The sequence below is a fragment of the Apostichopus japonicus genome, chromosome 15 (assembly GCF_037975245.1).
Source record: "Apostichopus japonicus isolate 1M-3 chromosome 15, ASM3797524v1, whole genome shotgun sequence".
Taxonomy (NCBI): Eukaryota; Metazoa; Echinodermata; class Holothuroidea; order Aspidochirotida; family Stichopodidae; genus Apostichopus; species Apostichopus japonicus.
The window spans coordinates 11,969,947-11,989,546 of NC_092575.1; the positions used below are offsets into that span (position 1 = coordinate 11,969,947).

The 19,600-nt window shown below is 37.8% G+C and overlaps 1 protein-coding gene across 3 annotated transcripts in view; it reads right to left on the reverse strand.

Annotated features, from left to right (window-relative positions):
* Positions 1-1,557: 1,557 nt before the first annotated feature.
* The window catches only part of LOC139980611 (neurofibromin-like), a 68,043-nt gene continuing 50,000 nt past the window's right edge, over positions 1,558-19,600 (reverse strand). For all 3 annotated transcript variants that reach the window (XM_071992373.1, XM_071992372.1, XM_071992374.1), the window contains 13 exons: positions 19,291-19,408; positions 18,583-18,723; positions 17,833-18,038; positions 13,732-13,793; positions 12,249-12,468; positions 11,112-11,252; positions 10,662-10,791; positions 10,004-10,091; positions 8,566-9,133; positions 6,257-6,354; positions 5,367-5,500; positions 4,782-4,828; positions 1,558-2,854 (listed from right to left, as the gene is read on the reverse strand). In XM_071992373.1, coding sequence (XP_071848474.1) covers positions 2,546-2,854; positions 4,782-4,828; positions 5,367-5,500; positions 6,257-6,354; positions 8,566-9,133; positions 10,004-10,091; positions 10,662-10,791; positions 11,112-11,252; positions 12,249-12,468; positions 13,732-13,793; positions 17,833-18,038; positions 18,583-18,723; positions 19,291-19,408 — 2,262 coding nt within the window. In that variant the 3' untranslated portion in view covers positions 1,558-2,545. The remainder of the gene's footprint in view (positions 2,855-4,781; positions 4,829-5,366; positions 5,501-6,256; positions 6,355-8,565; positions 9,134-10,003; positions 10,092-10,661; positions 10,792-11,111; positions 11,253-12,248; positions 12,469-13,731; positions 13,794-17,832; positions 18,039-18,582; positions 18,724-19,290; positions 19,409-19,600) is intronic.

Below are 19,600 nucleotides of genomic sequence, written 5' to 3' on the forward strand. Positions count from 1 at the left end.
TATGCATATACAGACTAGAAACTGCTAAATATTCATGAGTAGTCGGTTACACCTATGCTTAAAATATAAAAAGGACAATTTAAAAAATAAAAAAAGAGATAGGTACAAAATAAAAAATGTCCTTCGAACATGGCGAGGAAGGACAAACATCGGTGCGATTTGTTTGTTACCAAGTAAAAACGGAAGAGGAAATGATAGAACTTGCATAAACATTCTTCAACAAGGTGAGACCCCGGTCAACCAAGGTGAACCCCTAGTGAGCCCCTGATTCACATCAAAATATAAAAGAGACCGATCAATGTAATCCAAATCACATTTAAATGTGAATGAGACTTCTGTAACTTCCCATTGTCATGTAGAACATATATATATATATATGTATGTATATATATATATATATATATATATATATATATATATGTATGTATATATATATATATATATATATATATATATATATATATTTATATATATATATATATATATATATATATATTTTCTTGTTTTAAAGCAAAATTTCAAAATTTTGGCATTGGAAAGTTTCACTTTTTGTTATGTTAAAGCAAGCCTCTAATATCAGGCGTAACTGACATTGCATTTTTCAAAATATGTGATCGTTAACAGTTAAAGTAAAAAGTGAAAAAAAAATCAAAGAGACAAAAGTCAGGTAAACACAGTCGGCATCCTTAAGATCGTCACTGAGCCAGTTTAAATTATTGAAAACAAAGACTTCCAGCATATTTATTAATGTAGCAAAATCAGTCACAAACGCCCACAATGTATGTATTATCGTCAACATCAACCAGTTTTGGCTCGTTTGAAATAAAGACTTAGGGCTACGGTTCTGTTATTAAAGCATGAATAAGAGGAGTTTTTCATTATTTTGGTGGGCTTAAAAATGAAGTCACATATCCCCTTCCCCCCGTTCCCCACCACCCCCTCGATACCCGCAAGCACCCACAACCCAAAAAAAGAAAAAACTTGTCCAGCTCAGCTCTGATTGGCTGTCATAGAGTGGCTTACCGGATCTTTCCTTGTACATATTCCAAGCGTTTTTTATTGAATTATTGAAGAAAGGATAAACCAAAATGTAGTATCATTATTCCCAAAGTTGCCTTCTTATATTTTGCTGTATTACCCCCCCCCACTCCACCCCCTCCACTCACCCCACCCATCAAAATAAACTTCAAGAGAATGAGAAAAATTAAAATTGTGTTATCACCTCTCACTATTTAAAGTAGGCAAGTAGCAAATATTTTCACCCGGTTTGCATGTCTTTTAACCCCACACTGGGTTAAAAAACCAACTTTCAGAGGCCAAAACTCTTGTCATTTCATTAAAAAAATCCATAATATTCACTTTGACATGGTAATCATGATATTCTTTACTTATGCAGTGTCCCAAAACTTTGGGAAACAATTTTCTATACTGTACTTTCACTTCACCCTTCAAAGCATTCTTACTGACAGTATGAGCAGTATGAATATCCTATTTCCATTAGAAATAGCTTAGGAATGGTTCATACTATGGATACGAGTGCTTTGAGGTATGATATGAGGGGGGGGGGGGGGGACAGTGTAGAGTGCATGGTATCACCATCGGAAAAATTGTCCCTAGAGGCTGCCCAAGATGTACAACTCACTGAAGTATTCATAAGAGTGATATTCATATCAAAGATCATTCATTAGAGTGATTATCATATCGGAATATTAATGGATATTAAGTTTAATTACAAATCTATTAATTCCTTGTTACTAAACCCAACTTTTTGTTAGGAAAACACAGTAAGTTTAAAACTTGCCAAAACATATTTGGAAATCTTGACAAAGAAACTAATGAGAAAGTACTATTTATACATTTACACCCCCACCCCCCCCTGCACCCGTCCCTCAACTTAGTATTTGCACTTTTTTCACTCATTTAAGTACAAAATGCCAAACAGTTCTCTTTGTGATTCTTATTTGGCAATAAGTAATTTCAAATTCAAAGTTATAATATTTATTAAAAGGAAATTCCAAAATTTTTGGCATCACCCTTGCCACTAAAAAGTCCAAACTAGGACATGAATTGTTAGGTACAATGAAAACATCAACACACATATACGGCAACAGAGACCGTCAGAAATCAAAATTTCTCCTTATATTAATTAAATTAAAAGTTATCAAAAAGTCCAATAGAAGATAAAAATTTCTTTGATATCTTTTTGTTGTAAAATGAAGTATATTTCTTCATGGTCAGCTTGTGTTTAGCTGTTGACTACATCTGAATATAAAACTCAACAAAAACTTGTTTTCTTTGCCCTCTTTCAACATTTCTCCCCTTTTATTATTTTTAATGAAGATGAGACAACGTCAACAACCTATAATAGATATTTCTTTAATAACCCTTCTTTAATTTTGACCTTTTCCCCAATCTCGCATTTTCTTGTCCTGCTTGATTGCGAAGACCCGTCTGCCACCCATCGCACTTGGAACAGATTCCAAACATGGTCCCTGGCGACACCCCTCGCCGGCAATTTTTTTTCACCGCATCGTAATGACTTAGGTTACCTTTTAGCACCCGCCTTCTTCCCGAATGCCCCTCCCCGCGACGTCGTGGTCTGATTGGCCGAGCAGTGCCGGAAACGTCGGGTCCCGACGGACGCCGAGAGGTCGTGGTGGTCCGCCTCGGCGATGGGGTGAGCTGAGCAGAGAGACGACATGGAGTTGGAGAGCGTGGTGGGTACCGACGAGGAGAGGAACGGGATGGGGGATCCTATGGGGACTGCGCCGTCGTCCATGACATTTCCGCACTGCTTGGCAAGCGCCCTCAGCAGCTTCACGAACAGTTCCCCGCTTGCGTGAAGCTGTGGTTTCTGTGGGTCGAAAATTGAGAGATGTGATAAAGACCTCGGCTATTGGCAAACTTTCAGATGAATGTAGAATTAATTAATGAAATTGATCCGGCATAAAAGACTGATATAATTCCACTCATTTCAAAGACGGCCTTTTTACGATGAGCACATGTACACTAAATACTCCATGTATGATTCAGACTACATGCAACTGCGACCTAGTATGTGCTATCACAGTCCAGACCAGGCTTAACTGTGCAGTGTTTGATACATCATTTGTCTAAGCAAACTGCAGCTGCCATCATTGATGGTGCTGTTTATGCAAAGGTGTCTTCTCGCTGAGGCTCCGCATCATAATCCACACAGGAAGATCTCATTAAATATAGAAAGCTTCTTTTTAAAAAAAGTGCCCTAGAGTGATAGTAAACGTAATTATGATTGAAGAATTCTCCAGGAAATCCATAAAGGTGTTATCCCCTTCTCCAGTTTCCTTGTAGTAAGGAGTGAATTAATCAGTGAACCGGTTATCATACTGTCGAGCAGATCGTGATTGAATCACATGTAGCTGTACAGTGTGAAGAAACAACAATTCATAAAGCATGCTGTCTTTGGTCTTCTTGCAACCAGGATATACTTCAAGATTATGGTAAACAACTGTCTCCAAATTCAGGTTAGGGCATTCTGTTCAATCTCACAGTATGTCATATATAACAGTGAAATGACATATATAACAGTGCAATCACATATATAACAGTGCAATGGCATATATAACATTGTAATGACATATATAACAGTGTAATGACATATATAACATTGCAATGACATTTATATATCATTGTAATGACATATACAACAATTCAATGACAGCATGTCCTATGCAACACTGCGATGATTTAAAGGGTAAGAAGTGCTATATACATTAACTGTCTAAACAAACAATGTTTTTCCTCCTCCTCCCAATGCCCCCCCCCCCCTCCATAATTAAAACAATTGTAGTTAGCAAATATCCACTTTTTAAGTGTAAGGGACCTCATTCAAGCTCAGTGTCATATACAACATTGCAATGACATATATAACAATGTAATTTACATGTATGACAGTGCAATGACATATACAACAGTGCAATGTTGTTTATAACAGTGCAATGGCATATATAACAGTGCAATAACATAACAATGCAATTTACATAAATAACAGTGCAATGCCAGATATAACAGTGCAATGACATACATATAACTGTGCAATAGCAGATATAACAGTGCAGTGACATGTGTGACAATGACATATACAGCAGTGAGATAACATAACCATGCAATTTACATATATAACAGTGCAATTACATTTATAACATTGCGATAAAAGATAGATAACAGTGCAGTAACATATATGACAACGACATATATAACAGTGCAATGGCAGCATGTCCTATAAACACTGCCAGGATATATAGGGCCAAAAATGATATACACGAATCGCCTAAACAAACAATGCCATGAAGAAAATGCTAAAATTGCTTTTGCTGGCCATTTATAGACCTGAACAAGGTTTTTTTTTTTTTGGGGGGGGGGTGAGGGGGAGGTTTTTTTTGGGGGGGAGCTGCTTTGCCATATTACAAAGATTGTGGCCATTTCAAGTTATTTTTGTTTTGTTATGAGGAAAATAAACAACTACTGAAGGGTGACAACAAATCTGGCTCAACTTAGATGTTAGTGCAACATTTGATTACTCCTGGGAAATGATATTCTTAAAAATGGACAGAGATGTAAAGATGGATGCTGGGATAGAGATCTAGTAATGACAATTAATTTGAAAGAAGTCAAGTCGGTTCTTATCTATTTTGCATCAAAGTAGTTGTAATATGACAAGAACTATTACAGATTGGCTTCAATTCTTGTCAAAAGTCATACCTGACAGTGTTAAAACAACAAAATTATGTCAGAAATCTCACCTCTGTGAACGGGCTAGAGAATCGCCACAACGCACCAAAGCCAATACCTGAAAATAGCGAGAGAGAGAGAGAGAAAAATACTAATAAGAAAAATAGAAAAGGGTAAAACCAATAACAGAAATTGGTAGATTACCAAATGAAATTTAAGCATTGTTACCAAGGGACAATGGCCAGCAAGTTTAACATAACAGTTGTTGACTTTCTGGTGAGTCAATGATTTTTTTTGCAAGACAGATTGAAATCTATCAAGGATTGCTGGTCCTTATCAATCAAAAGATGTAATGTAACCAATTAACTTTGGTGTCTTATTTCATATTGAAAGATCATTTAAAAGAGAAAAATCTGAACAGAATTTTTTTTTATTCATTTTGTTTGATTTCGTAACCCAACACAAAACGTTAAGTATAACAACACACTGTAATGTTTAAACCTGAACTTTTTAATCATTTTTTTGAAAATGGTTGGTCACTGCTGCCAAGAATGTGTTCCCGTCTGCTACTGGCTTGATCACTGTCTATGTAGCAGCGTTCCTCGTGGTTCTGGCTTAAACGTCAAGTCTACGGCAGGGATACATTTTTTACTTACTATGCAGGAGAGCGGTTTGTTGGGAGGCGGGTTCATCGCTGGCCATTGTAATGATGTTCTGTACGGCGGCCAAGATGGCCTGGTTGTGGCAATCACGTAGTACGTTGGCTATCTTGGAATCCAACAATGGGTACCTGAACCAACAAAGAACACAATAAGTAAATAAATTAATCTGCACCTCCACCACCCCCCCCCAAAAAAATATAAAGAGATATATATAAGTAAATTATATATATATGTATATATATATATATGTATATGTATATGTATATGTATATATATATATATATACAATATATACAATTTTAAATAATTCACTTTATATATATATATATATATATATATATAAGTGAATTATTTAAAATTGTAATATTGTAAATTAAGTAAATTATATATAATTATATACATATATATATATATATAAGTAAATTATATTTAATTATATATATACATATATAGATATATGTATCAAAATTCAATTTAAAAGAGAGATTTAAATAAAAATAGAAAATCAAGAAATAATGATTTAAAGGACGGAGATGAATATTATATGCCTACGAGAGATATTAAAATCAGCAAACTGTATCAAATCAATTTACAATTCACCGTTATCTCAATAACAGCAGACACAAAAGACAGAAACATTGGTTTATTATTATATAAACCAGAACAGCTTGCGAAGACACACGTATAAATTGATAACTATTGATATCATTAATTTCATGAGAATGGTAGGAAAATTCATCAAAAACAAAGTCAAATATTTATCTCCATGGATAGCTGAGGAAATAAACTATCGTTATATTTTTGTAATTCATCTCCGTTTTTACTGAAAAAGAATATCGAAAGGAAAAAAAAGAAGCTTCCAATTGTCTTGATTGTCAACTCACACTGCTGGGAAGACTTGTGGAAACACCTGACTGGCCTCGGCTAGATACTCGTAGAGTATGCCCGCATCTTCTTCATTCATGTTCCTGACCAGAGTGGCCTGTGTGACAAACAAAATGTGAAATGATACATTTCACCTGCAAGAGAAGAAACTTCATGCAATGTTGTCCGGACTGACTTCTGAAGCAGACTGTCATAATCTAACGTGATTGTGCACCTCTAACGTAACCACGAGCCATATGGACGCTGGTTACCTTTCGAGGTCTGGGGAATAATTTATCTGGTATCACGTCCCAAAATGATAAATGCAAAAATGGGGCAACTCGCTATTAAGCAAGTGCAAAGATTTGTAGCAGTATTTCACTGCAGAATGCATCATATTTCATAAGAGACAAAATAAATAACCTTCAAACACTGCTGCATAAAATGTTATCACTAAAGTATTCCCTTGTAACCACAGTCCACTTCTGAACAGATTCACTCAGGTTATACTTGATGTTGAGTACAATATTCAGTACAAAAGTCTACGAAGCAGACTCGTAGTAACAAGTACCACAGCATGAGTACCAGTACAACAGCATGAATACCAGTACAACAGCATGAGTACGAGTACAACAGCATGAATACCAGTACAACAGCATGAGTACGAGTACAACAGCATGAGTATGAGTACAACAGCATGAGTACGAGTACAACAGCATGAGTATGAGTACAACAGCATGAGTACGAGTGCAATAGCATGAGTACGAGTACCAGTAGAATCCTCCTAGATATGAGAAAATGGAAACTTCTGAAATGCTCCAAGTATGAGTACAAGTACAAGTCCATGAGGGTAAGCATGAGTACAGCATGTATGAATACAACTAGCGTGAGTACCAAATCATTACAAGTCTGTTATGAGGTTTACTTTTATGGTCCAACACAATTTTCTCAAGTGAGATGGTTAGTCTCAACAATTATGACTTTAGCCCTGATTATTATATGCAAAATAGTATCTTAGTTATACAGTTATAAATTAGTATCTCTGTATCCATGACAGTGTGTTAGGTTTGGGTTAAAGTCTGATCCTGATTCTGAAGGTCAACGTACTTTGACAAATTTCTATATGAAGTATCTGTTCATACGTTTCATGTAACATATAAGATGAACATTGACCAGTGTAAAAGACAAGATACTTCTTTTATAGCTTATTTCATGACAAAAGAAAACCATGCTGCAAATACAATCAGAAATGTAAGTGGGTTTTCATGGGAAGTACCCCTACCCTCCCACACTTCCTGTCTCACCCACACCTAACCCTCACTCCTACAGATACCCCTACAAGCCCCTTAACCTATGCCTACAACCACCCCTACCTCCTGCTGCCTCAGACAAGCCTAACCCTCACTCCTACAGCTACCCCTACAAACCCCTTCACCTATGCCTACAGCCACCCCTGCCCTCCCACCTCCTGCCCCAGGCAAGACTAACCCTCACTCCTACAGCTATACATCCCTCTTCACCTATGCCTGCAACCACTCCTACCCCCCTGCTGCCTCAGACAAGCCTAACCCTCACTCCTACAGCTACCCCTACAACCCCGTTCACCTATGCCTACAGCCACCCCTGCCCTCCCCACCTCCTGCCCCAGGCAAGACTAACCCTCACTCCTACAGCTATACATCCCTCTTCACCTATGCCTGCAACCACTCCTAACCCCCCCCCCCCCCCCGCTGCCTCAGGCAAGACTAACCCTCACTCCTACAGCTACCCCTACATTCCCCTTCACCTATGCTTACAACCACTCCTAACCCCCCCCCCCCCCCCGCTGCCTCAGGCAAGACTAACCCTCACTCCTACAGCTACCCCTACATTCCCCTTCACCTATGCTTACAACCACTCCTACCCCCCACCTCCTGCCTCAGGCAAGCCTAACCCTCAGTCCTACAGCTATCCCTACATCCCCTTCAACTATGCCTACAACCACTCCAACCCCCCCACCTCCTGCCTCAGGCAAGACTAACCCTCACTCCTACAGCTATACACCCCCTTCACCTATGCCTGCAACCACTCCTAACCCTCCCCCCTCCCCTGCTGCCTCAGACAAGACTAACCCTCACTCCTACAGCTACCCCTACATTCCCCTTCACTTATGCCTACAACCACTCCTACCCCCCCCCACCTCCTACCTCAGTTAAGCCTACCCCTCACTCCTACAGCTATATATCCCTCTTCACCTATGCCTGCAACCATCCCTACCCTTCCTTCACCCTGCTTCTCCCCTTCCTATACCAAGCTCCTAGGGGTTGTATGACACAGATTTCCATCTTACCATAACAGTTAACAAGAGGACTTGAATTCTAGTGTCTGTCAGGACTTCCTCGTTGAGGAGGACGTTTTCCGACGGTGTCGACACCTTCCTTTCCTTCCTGGACTTTGGGACCTCCATGCTGCTGCCCCCGCTGGTCCTCCTCTCGTGCCGCAACCTTCTTTCGCTGAGCGTGAGGTCACCGCTCGAGCCGCTGACCACGATCTCGGGACTCCTCCCCAAGCGACTGGTGGTGGAGCCTTGGGACAGGTCCAGACTTTTGTATTGCTTCAGGGGAGATTTGTCCATGCAGAGAGACGCGTTGTGCTTTTGCATGGCCGAATCGAGACTTCTCTGGGTCTTCATGGCATTCTGGACTCCTGGACTACGATGGGGCGATTTCAGTTTCTTCGAGGGTGACTTCGTCTGCTGGGAATGAGGCATGGCAAAAACAGAGTTGTCAATTTCCATGGACTCTGGGGTGATGGGAGGACAGTTCTTCCTCATGCTACATCTGCTCCTGACTTCCTCCGAATATGGCAGCAGGGCGGCGAGGTACGGCACGCTCTCCACGTTAACATCAAACTGATCGCTGCGGAGAAAATCAGAAGAAGCAAAGAGATGCTGAGTGAAAGAATACATCCTCTAGAAAGACATCTCGACACCAATCTCATGAAGAATGACATCTCGACACCGATCTCATGAGGAATGACATCTCGACACCAATCTCATGAAATGAACACTTGACACCGATCTCATGAGGAATGGTATAACGTTTCATGGTGGACCATTAAAATGCAAAGAACACATACTCTAGAAAGACATCTCGACACCAATCTCATGAAATGACCTCTAGACACCCATCTCATGAAGAATGGTATAACATTTCATGGTCCACTGTTAAACTGCAAAGAATACATCCTTTACCATGACATCTCAACACCAATCTCATGAGGAATGGTAACACTTTTCATGGTCGACTGTTAAAATTGCTCAGAAGGAGCTTTTGTGCATTGTTCATTCTACAACAGAAACTCCACAGCACTACCTCACTTCCCACAGAATTCACTCTCATGCAGCATGCAATGATGAGTGCATTGTTCCACTGGAAAGCAATGTATCGCTTCTTCCAGTGATGGAAGATCAAATGGACTATTAATACATCTAGATATCCAGGTGTATGCCAACTGTTATATATGCACACTATAATCCTAACTACCTTAAAGTAAAAACCGAAACAAACATTTCTTGTTCCTGAAATAAACCTTGACCAGAGTAAGTTGGTAAGCTGCACTGTTATGCGGCTAGGGCATGGAAAGAAAAAATAAATAAATAATCACCAGATATTGTAGAAAAAGCTGATCCATATTATTATTACTCTGCAAGTCAAGGAGAGAGAGCTACTTTCTATAAGCATAAAGTCTAAGGTATCACTAAGAAGAGACAAAATTTATTGAATTACCAGTTACGATGCTTGGAGACGATCTCCAACATCAGATTCAGAATACGGATCGTTCTTGAAACGACAGCTTGCGACAAATGCCTGAAACCTGAAGAGAGCAACAGACACATGTGGTGAGAAGAAGAGACAACATATAATGAATATGCATGAACAGATTCAGTAAGGACGATACAATAATTAATGCTTAATATGTCAAAATGGTGGTCAAAAGGATTTTCGGATTAATGGGCGGTATTAAATTATTAAGAGGCCAATCTATCTCTATTCTTTGTGATACTAGGTGAGCTTAAATTTGGAAAGTGGTTGATAGAAAAAAAAGTTTTCAAGAAAACTGGAAGAACAAAAGGTCTGCAACTTTAACCTGTCATTAATCTTGCCAGTATGTGGAGAAAAAAAAATGGAGATATATCGAAGGCAAGTATATCCCAAGGAAGACAGTATAACCAAATGCTTTGACTTGCATTAAATGTGGACTACACTCTATAGGGAGATTTGATCTGTGGAATTATGATCTTGTGTAATATCTACTGTATATGGAGATTTGATCTGTACTGTATATGAAGATCTGATCTATACCACGTATGGTGATCTGATCTGTTCTGTGTGAGAGGATATATGAGGATATCCTCTAAGGTCTACGTGGAGATTTCCTGTTTACCTTTCAAGAGATGACCGACCAGGGCAAAGTTGAAGTTAAACTTGAAACTGAGGCCGACGGCGTGGTCCATCTGTTTAAAGTGCCATTCCTCCAGAGGTTCACGGACATGCATCAGGATCTTCTCCGGACTCTGTCAATGGTCCAACAGAAGATAAGGATTACATCAAGACTAATTTTAATTTAACAATTTATTACAACAGTGATTCAATATACCAATTTCTAAATCTCTAAAAGAATTCTATATATGAAATTATGAGGTTGACAATGTCACAGGAACCGTTTTGCCATGACCAAAAAAAAAAACCCAAAAAAGAAAAAAACCTAAGAAACAACAAAATGTTTGTACTTCTGTACACACTCTGAACAGAAAGAAGGAAAAATATGAAATATCATAAATAAACAAACAAATAAACAAAGGTTTCTGCCTTGAGTCATGGTCTTTCTCTTTACCTTAGAATTGAATGCTCCCTGTTCATCCAGGCAGTGGATATTCTGTTCCATCATCTGCAATCCTGCAGCGTATAGTGACTGTTCCTCCAGTTGAAGGACCGCTACCGCCACCCAGAATAACAGCTTATGAAGAGGTGAATCCTATCGCCAACACGGAATGAAAATAAAAAAATGTATAAATGGGAAATCTAATATATTGTAATCAAAACTCTTCTTTAATATTACTCAGAAAAGAAAAGCACTGTTCACTTTTTAGTCGTGGCAAAAAGAACGTCAGCAAATTACAATCATATGTTTAATTGATATATTCTGTAATTATTAATAGCTACAGTGTAATATTCAAAAATCAAATCTGTCTGTCTGTCTGTCATGACGATGAAATAGCCCAAAAACATTTTAATATCAGCAAAGTATTTTAAAAACCCAAAGAGGTACAAATATAATACCATTCAAATTTTAAAGGGCTTACATTAAGAAACCCACAATAATGACAGCTTGACTAACTTAAAGGTAGTCAGTATAGGCCCAAAATTATAGCACACTATTAATTACTAGAAGTTTTTGAAAAAGTACTTTCATGGAGGTCTTTACTCTCCAAATGGTTCTTAGACATTTTTAAGGAACATACAAAATGACTGAATGTCCCAGTGAGGAAAATTTCCTCCAAGGTTGTCATAAAAACAGTTTAAGAGTTTTGACCACAGGTGACCATATTTGAATATCTAGCATGTTTGGGACCAATGCAGCATACCTCTAAGCTACTTTTCTCTTAAGATCAATCATTTTACTGAACCTACGGGGAGGGTATTACAAGATTGTTCCACCATTTGATTGGTAATAAGCGAGTGTTCAATGACTTGGTACTGCTCTCAACATTTCATAGCACAGATAGGTGTTTTTTCTCAAAACAGTATATATAATTAATTTATCATTATCATTGTCATAGTCGTCATCTAGACATTTATCAAAAGTAAAATCAAACAGCTGTTTCGAACTCAGCGGAACATATTTATTATTAGAATCATATTCTAGAGAGAAAACAGTTTGATTTCTTTTCTGTTTACTTTGCCAGGTGGTGGTGGTGGTGGTGGTGTGGGGGGGGTTGGGAGGGGTGGAGGGGAGAGCTAACTAACATACCCTTTCTAATAATGGTTGGAGCCTGGTGAGAGCTATGACTATCGACTCTACCAGCATGAGACCCCCAGGCTGTTGGTCCGACTGCCAGTCCATATTCTGTACGGATTCGGCCAGGTAGAGGAGCAGATCCCGGACCTGACTGGTGGAGGAGGTCTTACTGATACAACCCCAAACCACCATAGCCCTGGGTTGAAGGGCAGGGTTGTGTTGAAATGCAAAACTGGAGAGAAATGAAACAAGCAAAAGAGCATATGAACAAAACAAAAATCACAAAATGAGAAGATAACGTGTGAGCCAATGTGACAGGAGATTTACTCAGTGTTGTAAACATTATAAGTAGGAAATAAAAAAATTAAAAAGTGGTGGCAAAATATTTCTTTAATTATTAGTTGTTTTACTCTGACAGTTTATTGAGTTTACTTTCTCTGTTTAATGATTAGTAATAATGTGTATTTTTACACATATTCAGGGTGTTTTTACACATACATTCGACTACTCTACATCGAAAGACTGTGTACACTTTACTCCAACTTACAAATTTTCTAATTTCATCATCGACCACTTCTTTCGAGTTTAATTCCAACAACACTACATTACAATTTTTTACAGGAAGCTTTTAAAATGTCTACAAACAGAGGATATTAAGTGTTTACAGTTCAGAATAATACAACAATTCATAAACTTTGTAGATCCAACTACAATTTTTTATCTTTCAGACACACCTTGTCCGATTTTGCTAAATTGTTATCTACGGTTTGTGAAAAATGTTTGTCTGTCTGTCTGTCTGTCTGTCTGTCTGTCTGTCTGTCTGTCTGTCTACTTTTCATATGTCCTTATTATTCCTGTTTTATTTTTTTTCGGTTTGCCCTTCGAAGAGAATCCTGCACAGATCGAAAAGTCCGAGCGCTCTAAACTTTTACATCAAACAGAAAGTTTAAAAGAATGTTACAAACTCCACATTTGTTGCTTTACAGTTTAAATTTCACAAAAGTTTTAATAATACTCACTTAAATGAAAGCATAGTCCATTACAGTTTAAATTTTTCACAAAAGTTTAATAATACTCACTTAAATGAAAGCATCGTCTATTACAGTTTAAATTTCACAAAAGTTTAATAATACTCACTTAAATGAAAGCATAGTCCATTACAGTTTAAATTTTCCACAAAAGTTGAATAATACTCACTTAAATGAAAGCATAGTCCATTACAGTTTAAATTTTTCACAAAAGTTGAATAATACTCACTTAAATGAAAGCAGAGTCCATTACAGTTTAAATTTTCCACAAAAGTTTAAATAATACTCACTTAAATGAAAGCATAGTCCATTACAGCTTAAATTTTCACAAAAGTATAATAATACTCACTTAAATGAAAGCATAGTCCATTACAGTTTAAATTTTCCACAAAAGTTTAATAATACTCACTTAAATGAAAGCATAGTCCATAACAGATTAAATTTCACAAAAGTTGAATAATACTCACTTAAATGAAAGCATCGTCCATTCGTGCAGCCACTTACAGTCTGGGATGTCCCTCATACAAGCCTTTTAATGGAAAGCAAAGAATGACTTAATTTAACCTTAAAATTCAATTTTACCCTTAAAATAGGTATGACATCATACCCTGCTGCTGCATGACCGAAGAAGCTAAACGAACATTTCCGAGGCTGCGTTATTAGATTGTGTTATTAGATAATTAATAATTATTCATTCATACTTAGTAAAGATTCCTAAATCCTATTGGTCCATTCAGGTCAGCTGACCGTGGTTAATCCTGTGAGTAACGCACGGTAAAATTACGGGGCATCACTTTAATAAATCTTTGGTTATATGTGACCAAAAATGTTTTGTTTAATGATTTTCCCCACACACAAATGGTAGTGTATGAATGAACGGGGTTAATCAACGGTCTAGCGTGCGTTACTCACATGATTAATGCACTCCGGGTGTTAATGCTATCGCTGGATGCACTCGGGCTCCGCCCTCCTGCATCGCTTGCATTATCCCCCGATCGTGCATTAATCCTGTGAGTAACGCACGCTAGACCGTTGATTAACCCCTTATTAAAGTTTAATTAAAGTTATTAGGTCATCGTTAAAAATAAGGCATTAAATTAGAAGGGTGACGTCACCGTTGGGTTGCATCGGGTTCCATTAGCTTGAACAATCCACAAATAGTTAGCCCAATTTTTTTTTTTTTTTTACTTTGAGTTTCTAACCACACATTTATTTAAACCAAAACAGGTAGTGTAAGAAAAATATACATTCAAGTAGTACAATAAAAAATAATTAGACTTATGAGGAACTTAAAAGTAGCTCAGGTGAAGCTAATATGAAAGAGTCATCCCTAACATAAGTAGGAGAGTCAACCAAAGAAGAACAGTGAATATCTTGAAAACTAGAACAGCTAAAGAAAATATTGCTAGCACTCAAAGGTTCCTTCACTGTTCAATCAGATCATAACGCTGCCTTCTCATCCAAAGTCACCTTTTATAATAAATCATGTTTCTCTCGTGCCTGAGGTGACTTATATAATGTATAGAAAAAAACACCAGAACAGCTAGCAACCATAGGTTCCTTCACTGTTTGATCAGATCACAACACTGACTTCAGGTCCAAAGTCACCTTTTATAATAAATCATGTTTCTCTCGTGCCTGAGGTGACTTATATAATGTATAGAAAAAAACACCAGAACAGCTAGCAACCATAGGTTCCTTCACTGTTTGATCAGATCATAACACTGACTTCCCATCCAAAGTCACCTTTCATAATAAATCATGTTTCTCTCGTGCCTGAGGTGACTTACATAATGTATAGAAAAAAACACCAGAACAGCTAGCAACCATAAGTTCCTTCACTGTTTGATCAGATCATAACACTGACTTCAGGTCCAAAGTTACCTTTTATAATAAATCATGTTTCTCTCATGCCTGAGGTGACTTACATAATGTATAGAAAAAAACACCAGAACAGCTAGCAACCATAAGTTCCTTCACTGTTTGATCAGATCACAACACTGACTTCCCATCCAAAGTCACCTTTTATAATAAATCATGTTTCTCTCGTGCCTGAGGTGACTTACATAATGTATAGAAAAAAACACCAGAACAGCTAGCAACCATAAGTTCCTTCACTGTTTGATCAGATCACAACACTGACTTCCCATCCAAAGTCACCTTTTATAATAAATCATGTTTCTCTCATGCCTGAGGTGACTTATATAATGTATAGAAAAAAACACCAGAACAGCTAGCAACCATAGGTTCCTTCACTGTTTGATCAGATCATAACACTGACTTCAGGTCCAAAGTCACCTTTCATAATAAATCATGTTTCTCTCGTGCCTGAGGTGACTTACATAATGTATAGAAAAAAACACCAGAACAGCTAGCAACCATAAGTTCCTTCACTGTTTGATCAGATCATAACACTGACTTCCCATCCAAAGTCACCTTTTATAATAAATCATGTTTCTCTCGTGCCTGAGGTGACTTATATAATGTATAGAAAAAAACACCAGAACAGCTAGCAACCATAGGTTCCTTCAGTGTTCAATCAGATCATAACGCTGCCTTCTCATCCAAAGTCACCTTTTATAATAAATCATGTTTCTCTCGTGCCTGAGGTGACTTATATAATGTATAGAAAAAAACACCAGAACAGCTAGCAACCATAAGTTCCTTCACTGTTAGATCAGATCATAACACTGACTTCCCATCCAAAGCCACCTTTTATAATAAATCATGTTTCTCTCGTGCCTGAGGTGACTTATATAATGTATAGAAAAAAACACCAGAACAGCTAGCAACCATAGGTTCCTTCAGTGTTCAATCAGATCATAACGCTGCCTTCTCATCCAAAGTCACCTTTTATAATAAATCATGTTTCTCTCGTGCCTGAGGTGACTTATATAATGTATAGAAAAAAACACCAGAACAGCTAGCAACCATAGGTTCCTTCACTGTTTGATCAGATCATAACACTGACTTCAGGTCCAAAGTCACCTTTCATAATAAATCATGTTTCTCTCGTGCCTGAGGTGACTTACATAATGTATAGAAAAAAACACCAGAACAGCTAGCAACCATAAGTTCCTTCACTGTTTGATCAGATCATAACACTGACTTCCCATCCAAAGTCACCTTTTATAATAAATCATGTTTCTCTCGTGCCTGAGGTGACTTACATAATGTATAGAAAAAAACACCAGAACAGCTAGCAACCATAAGTTCCTTCACTGTTTGATCAGATCATAACACTGACTTCCCATCCAAAGTCACCTTTTATAATAAATCATGTTTCTCTCGTGCCTGAGGTGACTTACATAATGTATAGAAAAAAACACCAGAACAGCTAGCAACCATAAGTTCCTTCACTGTTAGATCAGATCATAACACTGACTTCCCATCCAAAGCCACCTTTTATAATAAATCATGTTTCTCTCGTGCCTGAGGTGACTTATATAATGTATAGAAAAAAACACCAGAACAGCTAGCAACCATAGGTTCCTTCACTGTTAGATCAGATCACAACACTGACTTCAGGTCCAAAGTCACCTTTTATAATAAATCATGTTTCTCTCGTGCCTGAGGTGACTTATATAATGTATAGAAAAAAACACCAGAACAGCTAGCAACCATAGGTTCCTTCACTGTTTGACCAGATCACAACACTGACTTCCCATCCAAAGCCACCTTTCATAATAAATCATGTTTCTCTAGTACCTATGGTGACTTATATAATGTATAGAGAAAACACCAGAACAGCTAGCAACCATAAGTTCCTTCACTGTTTGATCAGATCACAACACTGACTTCCCATCCAAAGCCACCTTTCATAATAAATCATGTTTCTCTCGTGCCTGAGGTGACTTATATAATGTATAGAAAAAACACCAGAACAGCTAGCAACCATAGGTTCCTTCACTGTTTGATCAGATCATAACACTGACTTCAGGTCCAAAGTCACCTTTTATAATAAATCATGTTTCTCTCGTGCCTGAGGTGACTTATATAATGTATAGAAAAAAACACCAGAACAGCTAGCAACCATAGGTTCCTTCACTGTTTGATCAGATCATAACACTGACTTCAGGTCCAAAGTCACCTTTTATAATAAATCATGTTTCTCTCGTGCCTGAGGTGACTTATATAATGTATAGAAAAAAACACCAGAACAGCTAGCAACCATAGGTTTGATCAGATCATAACACTGACTTCAGGTCCAAAGTCACCTTTTATAATAAATCATGTTTCTCTCGTGCCTGAGGTGACTTATATAATGTATAGAAAAAAACACCAGAACAGCTAGCAACCATAAGTTCCTTCACTGTTAGATCAGATCATAACACTGACTTCCCATCCAAAGCCACCTTTTATAATAAATCATGTTTCTCTAGTACCTATGGTGACTTATATAATGTATAGAGAAAACACCAGAACAGCTAGCAACCATAGGTTCCTTCACTGTTAGACCAGATCATAACACTGACTTCCCATCCAAAGCCACCTTTCTTTTAATAAATCGTGTTCCTCTAGTGCATGAGGAGGCTTTTGTGATACCCAATGGTGGAGAGATGTCTTACCTCCATAATTTCCAACAATGCATCAGTAATGGCTTCCAGATAGCTGAGGGGCATGATCTCGGCTGTTTGGCCCGCCGGCCTCTCTCTGTAGCTGGATCTGAATGCTGTGACCGCCGCAGATTTCACCTTGCTGATGCCAAACATCTGATAAAACTTTGGCAAGGAGAACTCTGTCAGCCCCAGATGAAGGATCTTCTGGGTTTCATCTAAGATGGAGATAAAACAAAAATTCGCTTAGTGTCTTAAAAAAATTTTTTTTTTAAAGAAATTGGGATAATCTTTTCACTTTGAAGGATGGCTTTCCTGATTAATCCAAAACAATTAGGTTTTGTTTCAATAAAGTGAAAACAGACTGTTTGTTTCCTACCATTTCACATTATAAGAATTTTCTTGTTGTTTACCATTTAAAAACCAGAAAGCCAACCCACTCAGTGATACCTTGTCACGTTTTGCTTGAGAACGTTTTAATGTAAACTACGTACACAAGATTCGTACATTCACTAAGGTGGATCTACATATCACATCTGGAACAAAAGTCCTCATTATTATGTCTGTGGTTATCTGAATTGCAATTGAGCCAGTACTTATAACAAATAGCAAAATACATTTCATCGTCACAAACAGATTCTACTAAAACTGTTCTTCCATTGTTACTGATTTAAGGACTTTTTGAAAAAAATGATGGACCGATTCAGAGATAGTGGGGGCAGGGGAAGGAAGGGGGGTGTGGGAGGGTACAAGGAGACTCACCACTGAATTCTGATGGGGAGCATGTACAGAGAGAGTGTATGATGTTGATGACTAGACCGTGTAGGGATGCCCTGAGAGGGAGTGGACCTGTTGAAGCTAACATCACCACAATGTGGAATAACTTTGGAAGGTTGTTCTTCACTGTAGAGAGAAGTATAAAAAAAATACACCGTTTGAAGAAGAAACATGTTTTCATTTAAATAAATGCTGAACAATCTTCTCCAAATATTCAAACCACAAAACATGAAGTAAATGAAAGGTTATTGACTGGTAAAAATTATCAATAAGTTTTTGAAAGATTAACCTCCCGACTGGCTTTTGAACACTCACGATACAAAAGGAATATTGCAGACACCAACCAACAAAGTCAACATTGTGAACTAAGAAGAACACTACCAGTAAACAAGTAACTGTTGGGGCTTTGTTTTATTTTCACAAGACATTAATGAATTCTGGGGTAGGTTGTTCATGCCATAAACTGTCAAAGCTTATCAACACAATAATTTTATCTTTTCCACAAACGACTTAAAAGGACTTAATATAGAACACTGAAATCAGTGGAGGTTAATACGGTTTCTGAAAGTACAACCATCTACCTCCGGCCTCGCTGATCATATATAGAACACTGAAATCAGTGGAGGTTACTACGGTTTCTGAAGGTACAACCATATGCCTTCTGCCTCGCTGATCATACCGGTTAACACTCACCATCAAGGCAATTCTTGAAGGACAACATGAGGAGGTAGCGTGTTAATATGGCGATGTCGTCCCACATCAGATGTTTCTCCAGAGTAGCCGTCGGGGAAAGGCAAGTCTTGTTTAGTTTCTGCAGAGTTAAGAAACAGAGCAAGAACGATGTCTTTATTTATTAATTGACCCAATTTCCCAAATCTACAGTTTTAAAAGTTAAATACGAGTCACTGCTGATCGCTGTAGCATTACCTTTTCGAATCCATCAACGAGCTTAAAGATCAAAATAACAAAAACATGGGATTTTAAAGACCAAAGTGTTCCTTTT